This window comes from Chelonia mydas, chromosome 23 (genome assembly GCF_015237465.2).
Source record: "Chelonia mydas isolate rCheMyd1 chromosome 23, rCheMyd1.pri.v2, whole genome shotgun sequence".
NCBI classification, from domain to species: domain Eukaryota; kingdom Metazoa; phylum Chordata; order Testudines; family Cheloniidae; genus Chelonia; species Chelonia mydas.
In genome coordinates, this window is record NC_051263.2 from 18,566,253 (window position 1) to 18,583,477 (window position 17,225).

Below are 17,225 nucleotides of genomic sequence, written 5' to 3' on the forward strand. Positions count from 1 at the left end.
TTCACCCCATACAAGTACCATCATGCAATCTCTTTATGGTGAAAGTGCATCTTACAAATGTCGATTTTTTTTTTTACACAACTGCACTCAAAAACAACACAATGCAAAACTTCAGAGCCTACAAGTCCCCTCAGTCCTACTTCTCGTTCAGCCAGTCGCTGACAAACCGGAGATAACGCTGCCCGCTTCTTATTTACAACGTCACCTGAAAGTGAGAACAGGCGTTCGCGTGGCACTTTCGTAGCCGGCATCGCAAGGTATTTACGTGCCAGATCTGCTAAACATTCGTGTGCCCCTTCGTGCTTCGGCCACCGTTCCAGGGGACAAGCGTCCATGCTGGTGACACTCGTTTAAAAAAAGAATGCATCTATTAAATGTGTGACTGCCCTCCTTGGGGGAGAATTGTAGGTCTCCCGCCCTGTTTTACCCGCATTCTGCCCTATATTTCTTGTTCTAGCAGTCTCGGACGGTGACCCAGCACATGTTGTTCGTTTTAAGAACACTGTCACGGCAGAGTTGACAAAATGCAAAGAAGGCAGCAGCGTGAGATTTCTAAAGCTAGATACAGCACATGACCCAAGGTTTAAGAATCTGAAGTGCCATCCCAAATCTGAGAGAGTCGAGGTGTGGCGCATGCTTTCAGAAGTCTTAAAACGGCAACGCTGTGCTGTGGAAACTACAGAACCAAACCACCAGAAAAGAAAATCAACCTTCTGCGGGTGGCATGTGACTCAGGTGATGAAAATGAACTTGCGTCGGTCTGCTCTGCTTTGGATCGTTATCGAGCAGAACCTATCACCAGCATGGACGCTTGTCCTCTGGAACGGTGGCCGAAGCACGAAGGGGCACATGAATGTTTAGCAGATCTGGCACGTAAATACCTTGCGAAGCCGGCTACGAAAGTGCCATGCGAACGCCTGTTCTCACTTTCAGGTGACGTTGTAAATAAGAAGCGGGCAGCGTTATCTCTGGTTTGTCTGAGCGACTGGCTGAAAGAGAAGTAGGACTGAGGGGACTTGTGGGCTCTGAAGTTTTGCATTGTTTTGGTTTTGAGCCCAGTTGTGTTGAAAAAAAATCGACATTTGTAAGTTGCACATTGACGATAAAGAGATTGCAAGACAGTTCTTGTACGAGGTGAACTGAAAAACACTAGTTCTTTTATCTTTTTTACAGTGCAAACATTTGTAATAATAATAATCCTATAAAGTGAGCCCTGTACACTTTGTACTCTGTGTTGTAATTGAAATCAATATATTTGAAAATGTAGAAAACATCCAAAAATATTTATACTCAGTTTCAAGTGGTATTCTCTTATTGATTAAAACTGCAGTGAATCGCGTTTAATTTTTGTAATCGTTTGACAGCCCTGATAGATAGAGGTGTATATTTTTGTGTCTCTCTCTACATATAATACCTATGAACATTATATGATATTCATATACATATATAGCTAATATCTATTAAGATGACATTATTCATAGCTATCAACAGAAATATACACATGTATTTTTGATTGTAATTCAGCACTCACAGCTATTTGTGTATATGCCTGTACAAAGGTGAATGTGTATTAAATTCATATATACACTTACAGATAGTAATTTTGTAAGATTCCTAGTTATGTGTGAATATTTCCATGTATAGATAATTACCTACCCTATAGTAATAAATATAAATAGAAGAGAAGAGAATATAGAAATCTCTCTATACACAACCCACGTCATCTAATATTAACCCAGTACGGACAAATGATTATCTACCCTTTATTCCCTACGCAGAATAATTATTACAGATCTATAATTTTTAGAGATTTCCCTTAATTAGAGAGCGACCTCTCAGATACAATGAAACCCAACAGCTTTTCGCATACACACTATTCACACAGGTGTCCACGGAAATCATGGCTAAATTTGGTGCGTGTGTCCGTGTGTCCTGGCCGCAGTGGCTGAGCCCTGCTGTGTGTCTGTGAATTAGATTTACAGCTGATTCTTCAGCCCCTGGATATGTGTCTTTCCCCCGCCAGATGCACGGGTGAGCTCCCAGTGTAACACCGCATCTCACAACCCGTCTCCGAGACAATACACCTACACAGAACATGGCTTTTATTTTTTTCCCCCTAAATAATTAATTCTTCCAGCAGGCGTAACTACCTTGGATATTTTTTTTTTCAAATGATAACACAAAAATGGCTGCCTTGGATGAGACCCAGGGATCCATCTACCCTGGTATCCCGCCTCCTTCTCGCCAGATCAGACCATGGGCTCATTTACCCCGGTATCCCGCCTCCTCCTCCCCAGGCCAGACCACGGGCCCATCTACCCCGGTATCCTGCCTCCTCCACCCCAGATCAGACCAAGGGCCCATCTACCCCGGTATCCCGCCTCCTCCACCCCAGATCAGACCACGGGCCCATCTACCCCGGTATCCCGCCTCCTCCACCCCAGATCAGACCACGGGCCCATCTACCCCAGTATCCTGCCTCCTCCACCCCAGATCAGACCACGGGCCCACCTACCCCGGTATCCCGCCTCCTCCACCCCAGATCAGACCACGGGCCCATCTACCCGGGTATCCCGCCTCCTCCACCCCAGATCAGACCACGGGCCCACCTACCCCAGCATCCCTCCTCCTCTACCTTAGATCAGACCCATGGGCCCATCTACCCAGGTATCCCGCCTCCTCCAGCCCAGATCAGACCACGGGCCCATCCACCCTGGCATCCCTCCTCCTCTAGGTTAGATCAGACCCACGGGCCCATCTATCCTGGTATCCAGTCTCTGGAGGTGGTGGCTGGCACCAGCTTGCTCTGAGGAAGGGGAAAACTCTGCCATGATGGGGGAACAGCCTCGGAACAGCTCAAGGCCAGGTTCCCCCCCACACACAGCAGGGGGGGTGGCAGGGACACACACACACACACACAGAGTCTCTCTCTCATACACAGCCACATCCCTCCAGCTGCTCAGAGATGACTCAAGCTCTAGCTATTAATTAATCCAGGAAACGAGGGGGGGATGGGGGGTAAATTATTTTAGGAACAACGCTGATTCCAGAGGGGGGCCCCCCAGCTGTCATGGCAACCAGGGACTCCCTGCATACCGCCCCCCCCCGGAAAACTCACCCGACCTCACCTACCACCCTCCATGGATCTCCCCCAGCCCGCACTCGCCACCCACCCACCAGGAACATGGGCCAGTCTATTGGGAGGGGGGTGTCTCTCCGGTTTGTTATTGTAGGGTCTCTCTGTGTACACCAGATTGTTTATCGTAGGCTCTTTCCAATGCGTTACTGTAGGGTCTCTCTGTGCGTCCCTGTTTGTTATTTAGAGTCTCTCTGATCTGGCTATTGTAGGGTGTGTCTGCAGACATGGGTGTGTTTATCGTAGAGCCCGCTGGTTTATTATTGTAGGGTTTCTGGTGTGCGTCCCTGTTTGTTAGTACAGAATCTCTCTGATTTGTTACTGTAGGGTCTCTCTGGGTAGGCTGGTTTGTTACTGTAGGGTCTCTCTGGTTTGTTATTGTAGGACGGTCTCTCTGCTTTGTTATCGTAGGGTCTCTCTAGTTTATTATTATAGGGTCTCTGGTTTATTATTGTAGGCCAGTCTCTCTGGTTTGTTATTGTGGGGTCTCTGTGGTTGATTATTGTATGCCGGTCTCTCTGGTTTGTTATTGTAGGGTCTCTGTGTCTCCCTGTCTGTTATTAGAGTCTCTCGGATTTGTTATTCTGAGGGCCCTGCCAAATTCAAGGTCCATTTTGGCCAATTTCACAGTCACAGGGTTTTAAAAATCGTAACTTTCATGATTTCAGCTCTTTAAATCTGAAATTTCATGGTGCTGTAATTGTTGGGGTCCTGACCCAAAAAGGAGTTGTGTGGGGGGGGTCACAAGGTTATTGTAGGGGGCGGTTGCGGTACTGTTACCCTTACTTCTGCGCAGCAGCTGGCGGGGGGGGCGCTGCCTTCAGAGCTGGGTGCCCGGCTAACAGCCCCCACTCTCCGGCCGCCCAGCTCTGAAGATAGCGCAGAAGTAAGCGGGGGAGTACTGCGACCCCCCTAAAATAACCTTGTGACCCCCCTCTGCAACTCCCTTTTGGGTCAGGACCCCCAGTTTAGTCTCCCCCATGAGTATATATAGGGTCTAATGTAGTATATGGTAAACGCACACAAAAGGCCAGATTTTGGGGGCGGGCGGGGAAGCCAGATTTCACACTCTGTGACTCGTTTTTCATGGCGGGGAATTTGGCAGGGCCCTAGTTATGATCATGTCTCCTTGCATAGGCTGGTTTGTTATTGTAGGGTGCCCTTTCTTGATGACGTACTAGGCTCCAACTCCCTGCCCAACTCCCTGCCCTGTTCTCCACCCCACATCTGGTGCAGGCGGGACGATGTCAAAGCCGGACACAGGAGGGGATCGTGAGGAAACTGAGGCAGAGGCAAATGAAACAGAATGCAGATGAAGGAGGGAAGAGGCAGCTGCACCCCAGTGCCGGGGGAGCCCTCCCCGCGCCGTGTTATGTGTGGCTGGTCCCCAGCTGTCCTGCCCCAGAGGTGGCTCATCTCAGCACCGAGCAAGCCGTCCCCCGTCCGGCATTAGATGCGGCTGTTCCCCAGCTGTCCTGCCCCAGAGGTGGCTGCATCTCAGCACCGAGCGAGCCGTCCCCCGTCTGGCGTTATGTGTGGCTGTTCCCCAGCTGTCCTGCCCCAGAGGTGGCTGCATCTCAGCACCGAGCGAGCCGTCCCCCGTCTGGCATTATGTGCTGCTGTTCCCCAGCTGTCCCGCCCCAGAGGTGGCTGCATCTCAGCACCGAGCGAGCCGTCCCCCGTGCAGCGTTATATGTGGCTGTTCCCTAGCTGTCCCGCCCCAGAGGTGGCTGCATCTCAGCACCGAGCGAGCCGTCCCCCGTCTGGCGTTATGTGCGGCTGTTCCCCAGCTGTCCTGCCCCAGAGGTGGCTGCATCTCAGCACCGAGCGAGCCATCCCCCGTGCAGCGTTATATGCGGCTGTTCCCCAGCTGTCCCGCCCCAGAGGTGGCTGCACCACGTGAATCTCGCCTGCCGTAGAAACAGCTGTTGGGAGGCTGGCGCTGTGTATGTTTCTGGTCGCCATGGCAATGTATCCTGGCAGCCCTACATTGTCACTCCTCCTCCGAGCTGTCAGCTCCCCCCCCGCCCCCATGTCTCCTAGCAACGTCCTGCCACATTAGCCTCGAGGTTCCACTACCACGCACCCCTAGCAACACAGCTCCCAGCCACTGTCTGGGGAGAGAACCCAGGAGTCCGGGCTCCCAGCCTGCCCCGCTCTAACCCACCAGACCCCGCTCCCCCCCCAGAGCCAGGGAGAGAACCCAGGAGTCCAGGCTCCCAGCCTGCCCCGCTCTAACCCACCAGACCCCGCTCCCCACCCGGAGCCAGGGAGAGAACCCAGGCGTCCGGGCTCCCAGTCCCCCCCGGCTCTAACCCACCAGACCCCACTCCCCACCCAGAGCCGGGGAGAGAACCCAGGCGTCCTGGCTCCTGGTCCCCCCGACTCCAACCACTCTGTTATTTACATCAGTATCTGTCCACCGATCTGGCAGTGTTGTTTTGACACCACACACACAGGACCAATATGGTTGTATGTAGAAGCAGCGGTTGTGTGTGTTATGTACAGCATAGGAACAGGGGAAAATCGGAAATAATTGCTTTGCTAATTACATAATTAGCGGAGGGAAATAATTCTATTCCCAGCCCAGGGGGCGGGGGAGTCTAGTGGTGAGAGCGGTGGGGGCTGGGAGCCCGGATGCCTGGGTTCTCTCCCCAGCTCTGGGAGGGGAGTGGGGTCTAGTGGTTGGCGCAGGGGGGCTGGGAGCCCGGACGCCTGGGTTCTCTAGATGTTTCCCATTCATACAGGACACGATATGACTCAGGGAAACAGGAGGATTCGTTCGAAGCGCCCCAAAGCCGACGCGTTCGTTCAAGAAGAAATTCTGGGGGCTGCCTGTGTCCAGGTCAGGCGGCTCAGGTGTGGAAATGTATCAGTAATGGGGTTTACTCTGCAACAGCACCTACAGGCCTGGATGGAGACCAGGGACCCCCCCCCCCCCGCAATCATGCCGGGCGCTGCCCAGACCCCGAGCGAGACCAGGGCCCCCCGTCGTGCCAGGCGCTGCCCAGACCCCGAGCGAGACCAGGGCCCCCCGCCGTGCCGGGCGCTGCCCAGAGCCCGAGCGAGACCAGGGCCCCCCGCCGTGCCGGGCGCTGCCCAGAGCCCGAGCGAGACCAGGGCCCCCCGTCGTGCCGGGCGCTGCCCAGAGCCCGAGCGAGACCAGGGCCCCCCGTCGTGCCGGGCGCTGCCCAGAGCCCGAGCGAGGCCAGGGCCCCCCGCCGTGCCGGTCGTCCTGACAGCCCCCTCCCCCGGCACCAGGGAAGCCACTCGGCCCCATGCCGCTGGCCCCCAGCATGCGACCCGCTTCGCCAAGCGGAGCCGGCCCCCCGAAAGTGCAGCCACACTGGACGTGAGATACTCCCGGACGCCCCCCGGCCCCCCGCCCCACACACCGCTCCTGGACGCAGGCAAAGCCACGGACGCAGCGCCCCCTGCAGGGAGAGGCCGGGGCTGGAGGAGCCGGGCGCGCTGCTCACAGGCCTGCCCCCTACCCCACTCCCCGTGGCGCCCCCTGCTGGCCGAGGCCGTGCTGCATGCTACAAATGCACCAACCTCACAGCCAAGGTGGGGGTGGGGGACCCAGCCTTAAGCCCCGCCCGATCCGGAGTGAGACGGGCCCCATCCGGACGCCCACCCGGGAACGACCAGAGATGGGGCGGGCGGGACGGATCCACGGGCCGAAATGGGCCGGGATCAGACGGGGGAGGGGGACTAAAGCAGCACCTGGGGGGGCTGGGGGAGGCGCGATGGGATGGAAAGCGGGGAGCGAGCAGGGAAGCAGAGGAGGGACGCGAGCACTGACCTGACGGTTCGGGAGTTGTCTCCGTCGGACCTGCGGACGAGAGGGAGAGAGAGACCGGGATAAGTGACGGGCGGCCCATCCAGACCCAGACCCCCCTTGATCCAGCCCCCCCGACCCCCGCCCCATTGCTGCTGGGGAGCAAGGGGAGAAGGGAATTACGAAAGTCGCTGGGTCTATTCTTTGAAGCTGGAACCCAGGCGTCCTGGATGCGGTGGGGGAGGTAAAAGCCAGGGAGTGGGGGGAATCGCAGCTGAATCCTGACCCGCAGCCCCCGGCTAGCCCAGCCCCTGGCTCCCCCCAGCCCTGCCGGTGCCCCTCGCTCCAGACCCGCAGCCCCCTGCCAGCCCAGCCCCAGGCCCAGGCCTGACCCCAGACTCTGTTTCGGGGGGAGGATGGGAAGGGAGTGGGCATCCAGCTCACATAACTCCAACACCTGCCTGGAGACTCAGTGGTTTAGAGACAGGCCCCGTGTCCCGTTCCCTGCCCTGGGGCTGGATGGAAGCCGGCACCCCCTTGCGGGGACAGGCCCCATGTCCTACCACCCCACACACACACACACTCACACTCCAGCACAGCGGTTCTCAAACTTTTGTACTGGTGACAAGCTTCTGAGTGCGACCCCCTTTATAAATTAAAAACACATAAACACCATTATATACCCCGGATACAAAGCGGGGTTTCGGGTGGAGGCTGACAGCTCACGACCCCCCAAGTAATAACCTCGTGACCCCCAGTTTGAGAACCCCTGACCTACGTCACACACTCGGGGCCTTTCATTGCTAGTGAGGCCGCCGGGCAGAATCTAGCAGAGACACCAATTCATATGAGGGTAACGGGGGGGGGGACTAGGCCAAATTAAACTGCTCATTAACTAATGAGAGAAAAGTATGGACCCAGGCAGGATACACTGGGGACGATTCATAGTATCCAGGTGTCCGGAAGCCAGTGCACCCTGCACCAACCACTAGCCCCCACTCCCCTCCCAGAGTCAGGAGAGAACCCAGGAGTCCTGGCTTCCAGCCCCCCTGCGCCAACGACTAGCCCCCACTCCCCTCCCAGCGCCGGGGGGAGAACCCAGGAGTCCGGTCGAGCGGCGCAGCCCAGGGCGAGGCGCAGGGATGAGGGCTCTCCAGGGCGCGCAGAGGGGGAGCTGGGCTCAGACACCGGCATTAACTTGCCCACGGAGCCGGAGCTGGGATCTGAGAGCGGCTCATTTGCAGCTGAGGGGGGGCGGGGGACGCCCGGACAGGCCTGGCAGAGCAGGGGTGCCCCCAACCCGGGGCCTTTCCCCTCGAGTGAGTGCCGGCCCCAGGGCGGGGGCTGGCTGGCTCGGGGGAGCAGGGAAGGGGGTCTGGGGTCTGGCCCCTCGACAGGCTCCCATGCAGCCCCGGGGCGGGGGCTGGCTGGCTTGGGGGAGCAAGGAAGGGGGCCCGGGGCCTGGCCCCTCGAGAGGCTCCCCTGCGGCCCCGGCGCAGGGACTGGCTGGGTCGGGGGAGCAGGGAAGGGGGTCTGGGGCCTGGCCCCTCGACAGGCTCCCATGCAGCCCCGGGGTGGGGGCTGGCTGGGTCGGGGGAGCAGGGAAGGGGGTCTGGGGCCTGGCCCCTTGACAGGCTCCCATGCAGCCCTGGGGCGGGGGCTGGCTGGCTCGGGGGAGCAGGGAAGGGGGCCCGGGGCCTGGCCCCTCGAGAGGCTCCCCTGCAGCCCCGAAGCAGGGACTGGCTGGGTCGGGGGAGCAGGGAAGGGGGCCCGGGGCCTGGCCCCTTGAGAGGCTCCCCTGCAGCCCCGAAGCAGGGACTGGCTGGGTCGGGGGAGCAGGGAAGGGGGCCCGGGGCCTGGCCCCTCGAGAGGCTCCCCTTCGGCCCCGGGGCAGGGGCTGGCTGGCTCGGGGGAGCAGGGAAGGGGGCCCAGGGCCTGGCCCCTCGAGAGGCTCCCCTGCAGCCCCGAAGCAGGGACTGGCTGGGTCGGGGGAGCAGGGAAGGGGGCCCGGGGCCTGGCCCCTTGAGAGGCTCCCCTGCGGCCCCGGGGCAGGGGCTGGCTGGCTTGTGGGGGGGAAGGGGACGAGCTGGGTCTGGCCCAGCAGCTCTGGCCACCTGCCCCAGCGCACAGAGCCCAGTGGGGCTTTTTCCCGGGAACAGGTGGCACGGCGGCAGGGGCCGGGGGCCAGGCGTCATCAGCTCACGGTTCCCACCGACCGCCCCATCTGCTGCCCTTTCCCGTCCTCTGGCGGGGCGGGGGGACCAGCTGGCCCCGTGAGCCTGAGATCTGAACCTCGGACCTGTCGCCCCCATCCCGAGGGGACAGGCCCCATTCCCGCCCCTGCCCTGGGGCCGGGTGGGAGCCGGCACCCCATACAGGAGACAGGCCCTGGGCCCCATTCCCTGCCCCCTGAGCCAGCCAGTCCCCGCCCTGGGGCGGATGGGAGCTGACACCCCCCAGAAGGGACAGGCCCCGGGCCCCATTCCCTGCCCCCTGAGCCAGCCAGTCCCCGCCCTGGGGCTGGATGGGAGCCGGCGCCCCCTAGAGGGGCCAGGTCCCTGCCCCATTCCCTGCCCCCCTGAGCCAGCCAGTCCCTGCCCCGGGGCCGGGTGGGAGCCGGGCTGTGGTTTCGCACTACCCAGCAAACCCCACCACTCCTCCCTCCTCCAGACCTGTCTTGTGGGGTCAGGGTATTTTACAGATCTCCTCCATGCTGGGAGATTAGTGGCTGCCATGTGGGATGGTAGGATAGCAACAGACTCCCGGGGACGGCTCTCCCAGAGCTGAGATGCAGCCACCTCTAGGGTGGGGCAGCTGGGGAACAGCCGCACATAACATCGCATGGGGTTGGCTCACCCACCACTAAGATGCAGCCACCTCTGGGGAAGGGCAGCTGGAGAACAGCTCCATAGTGGTTTGGGACAGGAAGTGAAGAAGAAACCTGCCTCCCTCCCACAAAAATGCCGGGGAGGAGGCAGAGATCTCCTGAGCTGGGATTTGGCCCGGACGCCTGGGTTCACCCCGTACTCCTGGGGAAAGGCAGAGGAAGTGAAGAAGCCCAGACAGGACAGGCTTGGCTGGGAATGAGAAGGTGACATCAAGTCGGCAACAGCCAAGGACAGCGTAACCCCTGGGCTGGATTCTGATCTTCGCTCCCCCGGGGCCAGGATGGATGCAGCCTGACCGCAAGGTTGCAAATGATCTCACCTGAAATAGTCCTTGGCTGGGAGCCAGGACGCCTGGTTTCTCTCCCCAGCTCTGGGAGGGGAGTGGGGTCTAGTGGGTTACAGCAGGGGGGGCTGGGAGCCAGGACGCCTGGGTTCTCTCCCCAGCTCTGGGAGGGGAGTGGGGTCTAGTGTTTAGAGCCGGGGGTGGGCTGGGAGCTCGGATGCCTGGGTTCTCTCCCTGGCTCGGGGAGGGGGGAGCTCAGGCCCCTGCATTCCCCCGCCCGCCCCCTCTGCGCTCGCACTCCGGGTTCTGAGGAACACCTCGGCGCAGAGTGGGCGGTAAAAGCAAGACAGATTTGTGCTGCTTTAAGTCATTTGCAGCAGCATCCAAACCACGTTGCTGATTGCTGAGCTGCGGGAGGGGGTGGTGCTGGGAAGAGAAGAGAACACGCGGCTGGAACCATCAATTCCCACCTCGCACGCCCCACACGGCTCTGCCCGGCGCAGCCCAGCCTGCAGGGCTGGGGGAGGGTCCCCAAAGCCTGCAGACCTCCCCAAAGGCCCCCCCCAAATCTCCTGTGGCCTCCACGCTCACCAGATCATCCCCGAAGTTTGTGAAGCACATCCAATCCCTGCAAGGGATGTTAGGGCCTCACGCAAGCTTGCCCGGATCCTCAGATCCCCCATGAGATCACCAGATCCATCCCCAGGTCACCAGATCCCATGCAAGATCATCAGATCCATCCCAGGGTCACCAGATCCCCTGTAAGATCACCAGATCTATTCCAAGGTCACCAGATCCCTATACAATCACCAGATCCATCCCAAAGCCACCCGATCCCCTGTAAGATCACCAGATCTATTCCAAGGCCATCAAATCCTCCCTGAGATCACCACATCACCTGTGAGATCCCCAGATCCCTGACATTGCCAGATCCCCAGATCATCACCAGATCCATCCCAAGATCACCAGATCCTCCCCCAAGCTTGCTAAGTTCCCCAGATTTCCCACCCCCGGGGATCACGAGATCACCCCCAGCTCACACACCGTCCCCGGCCTAGGAGGAGATTGCCCACAACGGAGAAGTGGTGGGTGGGGGGCTGGATTTTATCAGGGGGATGTTTTGGAGAGACAAACAGAAGCGCAGACAGGCCCCCCCAGACAGGAGAGCACTGACAGGGCAGGGGGCAGGATCCGAGCCCTGGAAGAGCCAACGCCGCTGGGATCCCTTCAGAAGCCAAACTACAGCTGGAATCAGATTCCTTCCTAATTGCACACTAAAGCAATGGAACCCAGGAGTCCTGGCTCCTAGCCCTCCCCCCACACACACACACACTAGACCCCACTCTCCTCCCAGAGCCGGGGAGAGAACCCAGGAGTTCAGGAGAACCCACGCAAGGTCCTGCTATCCCCCAGCTTCTCATGACCCAAGCCCCATGCTCTTACATGTGACACTTTGCTCCCCTCTCCCTGGGGAAGGGGGTGGGTATCTGCCCAGTCCCCCCGCCCCATGTGCCCCCAACGGATCCATGCTGCATTACCCCATCATCCAGCCTTGTTCCCGCCCAGTAGCCATGTACCCCTGGGAGGGGGGAGGCAGAAGGGACCAGGGGTACCAGGAGAAAGCAGATCTACAGATGGAAACCGCCCCACATGCATCGGGGTTAGGTTCTAGACCCCCCCCCCACTGCCAAGAGAGTCCAGAGCAAGTTCTAGCTCCCTCCTGCTAGCAGCTGTATCAGGAGCAGGTTCTAGAGCCCCTGTTTGCCAGGGTGTCTCTAGAACCCTCTGGGGCTTGGAGTCCCTGGTGCAAGGTCTCACCTCCCCCCCACCCCCGTGCTGCCAGGAGTGTTGTGGCTGGCTCTAGACCCTGCCTGTTGCTGGACATAGCAGGACAGTGCTCTAGAGCCACCAGGCAAAAGCAGCTCTAGAACTGCCAGCGGCTAGGTGCGCCGGAGTCTGTGCTTTAGAAGGCCCGTCCTGCTCTAGAGTCCTTGTGGTACGAGGTAGGTTGGGACCATGATCTAGAAACCCGCTACTAGTCCTCATGGATGTAGACACGCTCTGGGTGTCTCTAGAACATCCATATAAGGGGACCAGGCTCTAGAACCCCAACTTCCATAACCCCCCACTCCTTGATGCGTTGGGGTGTCACCTTCTAGAACTTCCTGCTACCAGGCAGCAGGATGGCTCCTGATCCTCCTGCTTCTAGTCACGTCAGGGAAGACTCCATGACCCCCCCAGTCTAGACAGGTCAGAGGAGCAGGTTCTAGAGCCCCCTTCTGCTAGAAGTGCTGGGAACAGACTCTAGGACTGTTACTTCCAGATGCACTATGGGATGCCCAGAACATCCCTGCTTCCAGACGTGTCAGGGAGCAGTCCCGAGAACCCCCCACCGCCAGGAGCACAGTGGGGCAGGTTCTATGATCTGCTGCTTCTAGGCATGTCTAGGGTGTGATCTAGAACATCTTACTTTCAGAGGTCCTGGAGAGAAGGCTCTAGAAGGCACTGTTTCTTGGCGCATCTGGATCCTAGCTCTGGAACCCCTTCTTCTAGATTTCAGGAGGCCAGGCTCTAGAATCCCTTTCCTTTAGACATGGAGAACCCCTTGCTTCTAGACACACCAGGGGCCGCTCTAGAGCCCCCGCTGCTACAAGGCTCAGGGGAGACCCTAGAAAGCTACTGGATGGGAAGCGGGACAGGTTCCAGGGAGATACAGAGGGAGAGGTGGGGATCTATGGGAAAAGGGGGGGGATATATTCTGGAGCAGGGTGGAGAGGGGGCTAGAAGAAAGCAGAGGAGGATCTAGAGTAGGTTGGGAGGAGATGAGGAGGAGAGAAGGGGCAGATGACTCTTGCAATAGTGGGGAAAGTAGAGGTATCTAGAGCAGAGGGAGAAGGATCCAGGGATCTAGAGCAGGGAGCCTGGATCTAGACAGGGCAACATAGCCAGAACAGGGAACCAGGCCACAGGCAGAGGGCTCTAGAACAGGGGTCAGAGCAGAGATCCAGAGGGACCCAGAGCTGTGTGTATCCAGGATCTACAACAGGGAAGAGAGGGATCCAGAGCAGGACTCCTAGAGCATGGGAGACTGATCCAGAGCAGATATCCCGAGTGATCTAAAGCTCCAGGACCTGGCACGGGGGGAAGAGAGATCTAGGGCAGGATCCAGAGCAGGGGGAGGTGGATCTAGAGCAGAAACAGGAGAAAAGAGGCCCACGGATCCCGAGCAAAGCAGAGATCCAGGCCTGGGGACCCCATGGGATCGAGACCAGGTTCTAGGTTCTAGAGCAGGGGCACAGCTCCTTACTTTCTCTGCAGGGTGGTGGCGGGGCTGGTGCTGGCACTGGTGCTGTGGCCCCCGCCGGCTCCGGGACTGGAACTCCGGGACGCGCCCCGGCTCAGCGGGCCCCGCTCCCGCTCCCGGGGCGGGCGAGGGTACTCCCGCTCCTTGTCTCGGTTCTGGCGGGGGCCGCTCCGCTCCCGGACGGAGCCGCTGTCCCGGTGCAGCTGGCATTGGTCTCGGTAGTGGCTGTCCCGGTTCTGGTGGGGCCCCTCGCGGTTCCCGGGGTGCGGCTCTCGCTCCTTGTCCCGGTTCTGGAAGGGCCCGTCCCCCCGCTTCTGGTACTGGCCCTCCCGGCTCTGGTGCTGCCCGTCCCGCTCTGCCCAGTTCTGGTGCTGCCCGTCCCGCTCCGGCCGGCCCTGGTACTCCCGGCCCGGGCGCTGGTGGTACGGCCCCTCCCTCTCCCGGCTGGGCTGCTCCCGGTTCTCCTCGCGCAGGTCCCGGTTCTCCTGGGTCAGCTGCTCCAGCTGCCCCTCCAGCTCCTCGATCCGGCGCCGCTGCGTCTCCAGCAGCTTCTGCTGGCTCTCGATGATGTTGTTGAGCTCCAGCAGGTACTCCACGGCCCGGTTCGGGCTGTCGGCCCCGGGCGCCCCCGGTCCCCCCTCCATGGAGAGGGACGCCCGCAGGAGGCTGCGCCCGGAGCCGTGCGCCCTGCGCCCCGCAATGATGGAGAGGGTCGGGGCGGGGGGGTCCTCGACCCGCCCCGCTCTGCCTCTCCCCCCGGGCCGGCTGGCGAGCCCCCGGGCCGGCCGCAGGGGGCTGCAGGGTCCCGGCCGCCGCCGGAGCCTTGCGGGGAGCCCCGGGGGGAGGGGCCTTTTGCGGGGGGGCCGCCCCGGCTGCTGCCTCCGCCGAGCGCCGGCAACCGGAGCGCCCGCCCGCCCGCCGCAGCGCTCAGCCCACTGCGCACTGCCGGCGCGGCGCGCCGCCCTGCGAGCCCCGGCGAGCCCGAGCCCCGCGGGGGAGGGGGAGAGCCCCGAGCTGGCCGAGCCCGGGGGGGGGCGAGCCTGGGAGTGCTGAGACCACCCCTGGGGGGCAAGCCCGGAGCCAGCTGAGCCTGAGGGGGGTGGGGAGGCTGAGGCGAGCCGGGGGGCGAGCCTGGGGGGGGGGGGGGAAGGGTCCCTGAGACCACCCCTGGGGGGCAAGCCCGGAGCCAGCTGAGCCTGGGGGGGGGGAAGGGTCCCTGAGACCACCCCTGGGGGGCAAGCCCCGATCCAGCTGAGCCTGAGGGGGGTGGGGAGGCTGAGGGGAGCCAGGGGGCGAGCGAGCCTGGGGGGAAGCCCTGAGCCCTGCCGGGGGGTAGGGGGGGGAGACTCTAAGACAAGCCTGGGAGAGGGGGGACACTGAGCCAAGCTTGCGGTGGCTGATTCAGGGGGGAGCCCCAAGTTGAGATGGGAGGCGGTGGGGTGGAGCTGAGCTAGGAGGAGGGCTGAGCTGGGGGGAGCCGTAGCTGAGCCTGGGGGGCAGGCAGGGGCTGATCTAAGCGGGGAGCCCCAAACCCAGCCTGGTGGGGCAAAGCCCAAGGAGAGGGGCCTGGGCCTACAGCTGGGGGTCAGGGGGCTGCCCTGGCTGTGGAGCCCCAGCCTGTGGGGTGTCCCCTGCTCCCGGGGTAAGTCGTCGGCCCAGCCCTATGGGGCTCATGGATCAGGGCTGGCCAGAGAGGGGATGGGACTCAGGGTCTGAGCCGGGGAGAAGGGATCAAATCGGTCACCTGGGGTACCCGGCTTCTCCCTGCTTAGATAATGGGTGAATTCCACTGCCATAGCGTGCGTGCGTGAGGGGCAGGATGGAGAGGGGAAACTGAGGCATGGGCCCCAAAACAAGAGGCAGGGTGTAGTCCTGCCTCCCAGCCCCCCCTGCTCTAAGGCCCTGGCCCCCACTCCCCTCCCAGAGCCCGGGAGAGAACTCAGGAGTCCTGACACTCCTTCCCGTTTGTTCTCTTACAGATGTCGGGCATCCCAGGCCTGGGCCCTGGCGGGGCTCGGAGGGGTGACCCAGGCCCCAGGGGGAGAGAGGTGAAGACCAGGCAGGCCGGAAGAGCAGCCAGGCCTGGGGGGAACCCAGCTCCCCCCGGGGACTGTTTAATTAATTAGCCCAGGTTAATACATCAGTCTCCTATTTCTAATGCACATACCACAGCTTCTCGGCAGAGAGTCCCTTCACCAGCGCCGGGGGACAGCCCTACACGACAGCGTGCGGAAAGGGCTCGCCCGGTGCGGAGATGCAGCCACCTCTGAACTGGGACAGCTGGGGAACCGCTGCACATACCGCAGCCCAGAGCAGGCTCACCCAGCGCAGAGATGCAGCCACTTCTGGGGTGGGGAACAGCCACACGTAACACCCCACAGGGATGGCTCTCCTGGTGCGGAGATGCAGCCACTTCTGGTTTCCAGGGGAGAGTGCTCCCTGCCAGTGTGGGTGTTGGGGGGGGGGGGGGGTTGGCAGCCATTTTCAGCCCCCACCCCCATCCCATGCGCATCAGGGCCTGATAGCCTATAATCACCACCAGCGGCATGCACGGGGGGGAGCCGAGTCAGCCAGGCAGGGGGTGGTATGTGTAGGGTGGGGATATGACACCAGGACTAGCCTCCCCCACCCCCAGATTCATCCCATGCACAGTGCACAGGAAACTGAGGCACAAACACAGGAGGTGAATGTGCCCCTATGGATTGCAGGCAAAATGAAGAGTCCTGGCTCCCAGCCCTAACCCACCAGCCCCCCCTCCCCTCCCAGAGCCAGGGAGAGAACCCAGGAGTCCTGGCTCCCAGCCCCCCGAGCTCTAACCCACCAGCCCGCCCCCATCCCAGAGCCGGGGAGAGAACCCAGGAGTCCTGGCTCCAAGCCTCCGCAGTTCTAACCCACCAGGCCCCCCTCCCCTCCCAGAGCCAGGGAGAGAACCCAGGAGTCCTGGCTCCCAGCCCCTCACACATCCCAGGATCAGGGTGGGAGTGGCTGATGGGAAAAATAAGTTCAAAGGTTATGCCCACCCCCACGTATACCCTCCCCGCCCCCCAGCCAATAAGTGTCTGCTTGGGCCTTGTTACCACAGAAACAAAATGCAAATAATGTTACTGCTAATTAGGGTTTTAACCCTTAAACACTACAGTTAACTGCGGAGGGAGGGCTCGCCCGCTGCAGCCACCTCTGGGGCAGGGCAGCCGGGGAAGAGACCCACATGCCACCACCCGAGGATGGCTGGCTGAGCACTTCTGGGGCTTCTCTCTGGGGACACCCCGATTGCCCCACATGCTCCTACCCCTCGCAGCTCAGCGTGACGATAATTGACTCCAATCCACGCTCCTGTTTCAGGGCGCCAGGTGGTTGCCTGGAGGGGTCAGGCAGGTTATTTGCTCCGTGTCCCCCCCGGGCTGCCCTGGCACCAGGACAGCGGGCGGGGGGCTCTGAGCCGCTCCGGGGCACTGGTAGGGGAAGGTCAGACGAGCAGGGAGCTGGCACCACCTGGCCGGGCTCACCTGATTTCCTGCCACCGCCCAGATCTAGGCCAGGGTTGGCACTTTCTGGTACCCCTGTGCCATGCCTGGCCCACAGCTCCGGGCCCTGAGGGCTGATGGCTCTGGTCTCAACCAAGGGGGGGAAAGGAGGGGGGAGGGGGATCAGACGCACAGGCCCAGCCTCCCCCACATCTCCCTAACAGACCCCCGTACCTCTCCACGTCAGATCAGCCCCCCCATTTTGCCCACCTCCCATCACAGGCCCCTGGCTCGTATCCGGGGCCCCATCCCAGGGCACGTGCCGCCCTGGCAGGGGGATACACACACACAGCAGCAGGCCTGATCCCT

General features: G+C 60.9%; 1 protein-coding gene and 1 long non-coding RNA gene across 2 annotated transcripts in view; one reads left to right on the forward strand and one right to left on the reverse strand.

Moving 5' to 3' along the window:
- The window catches only part of IQSEC2 (IQ motif and Sec7 domain ArfGEF 2), a 53,294-nt gene extending 39,143 nt beyond the window's left edge, over positions 1-14,151 (reverse strand). Inside the window, exons 1-2 of the mRNA XM_043534435.1 lie at positions 13,396-14,151; positions 6,942-6,971 (exon numbers count right to left, since the gene is read on the reverse strand). Of these exons, the coding sequence (XP_043390370.1) occupies positions 6,942-6,971; positions 13,396-14,036 (671 nt within the window). The 5' untranslated portion in view covers positions 14,037-14,151. The remainder of the gene's footprint in view (positions 1-6,941; positions 6,972-13,395) is intronic.
- LOC122463611 lies at positions 13,901-15,530 on the forward strand. Its single transcript, XR_006287153.1, has 2 exons — positions 13,901-13,979; positions 15,372-15,530. It is a non-coding gene; the product is annotated as an uncharacterized LOC122463611 (long non-coding RNA).
- The last annotated feature ends 1,695 nt before the right edge of the window (positions 15,531-17,225 follow it).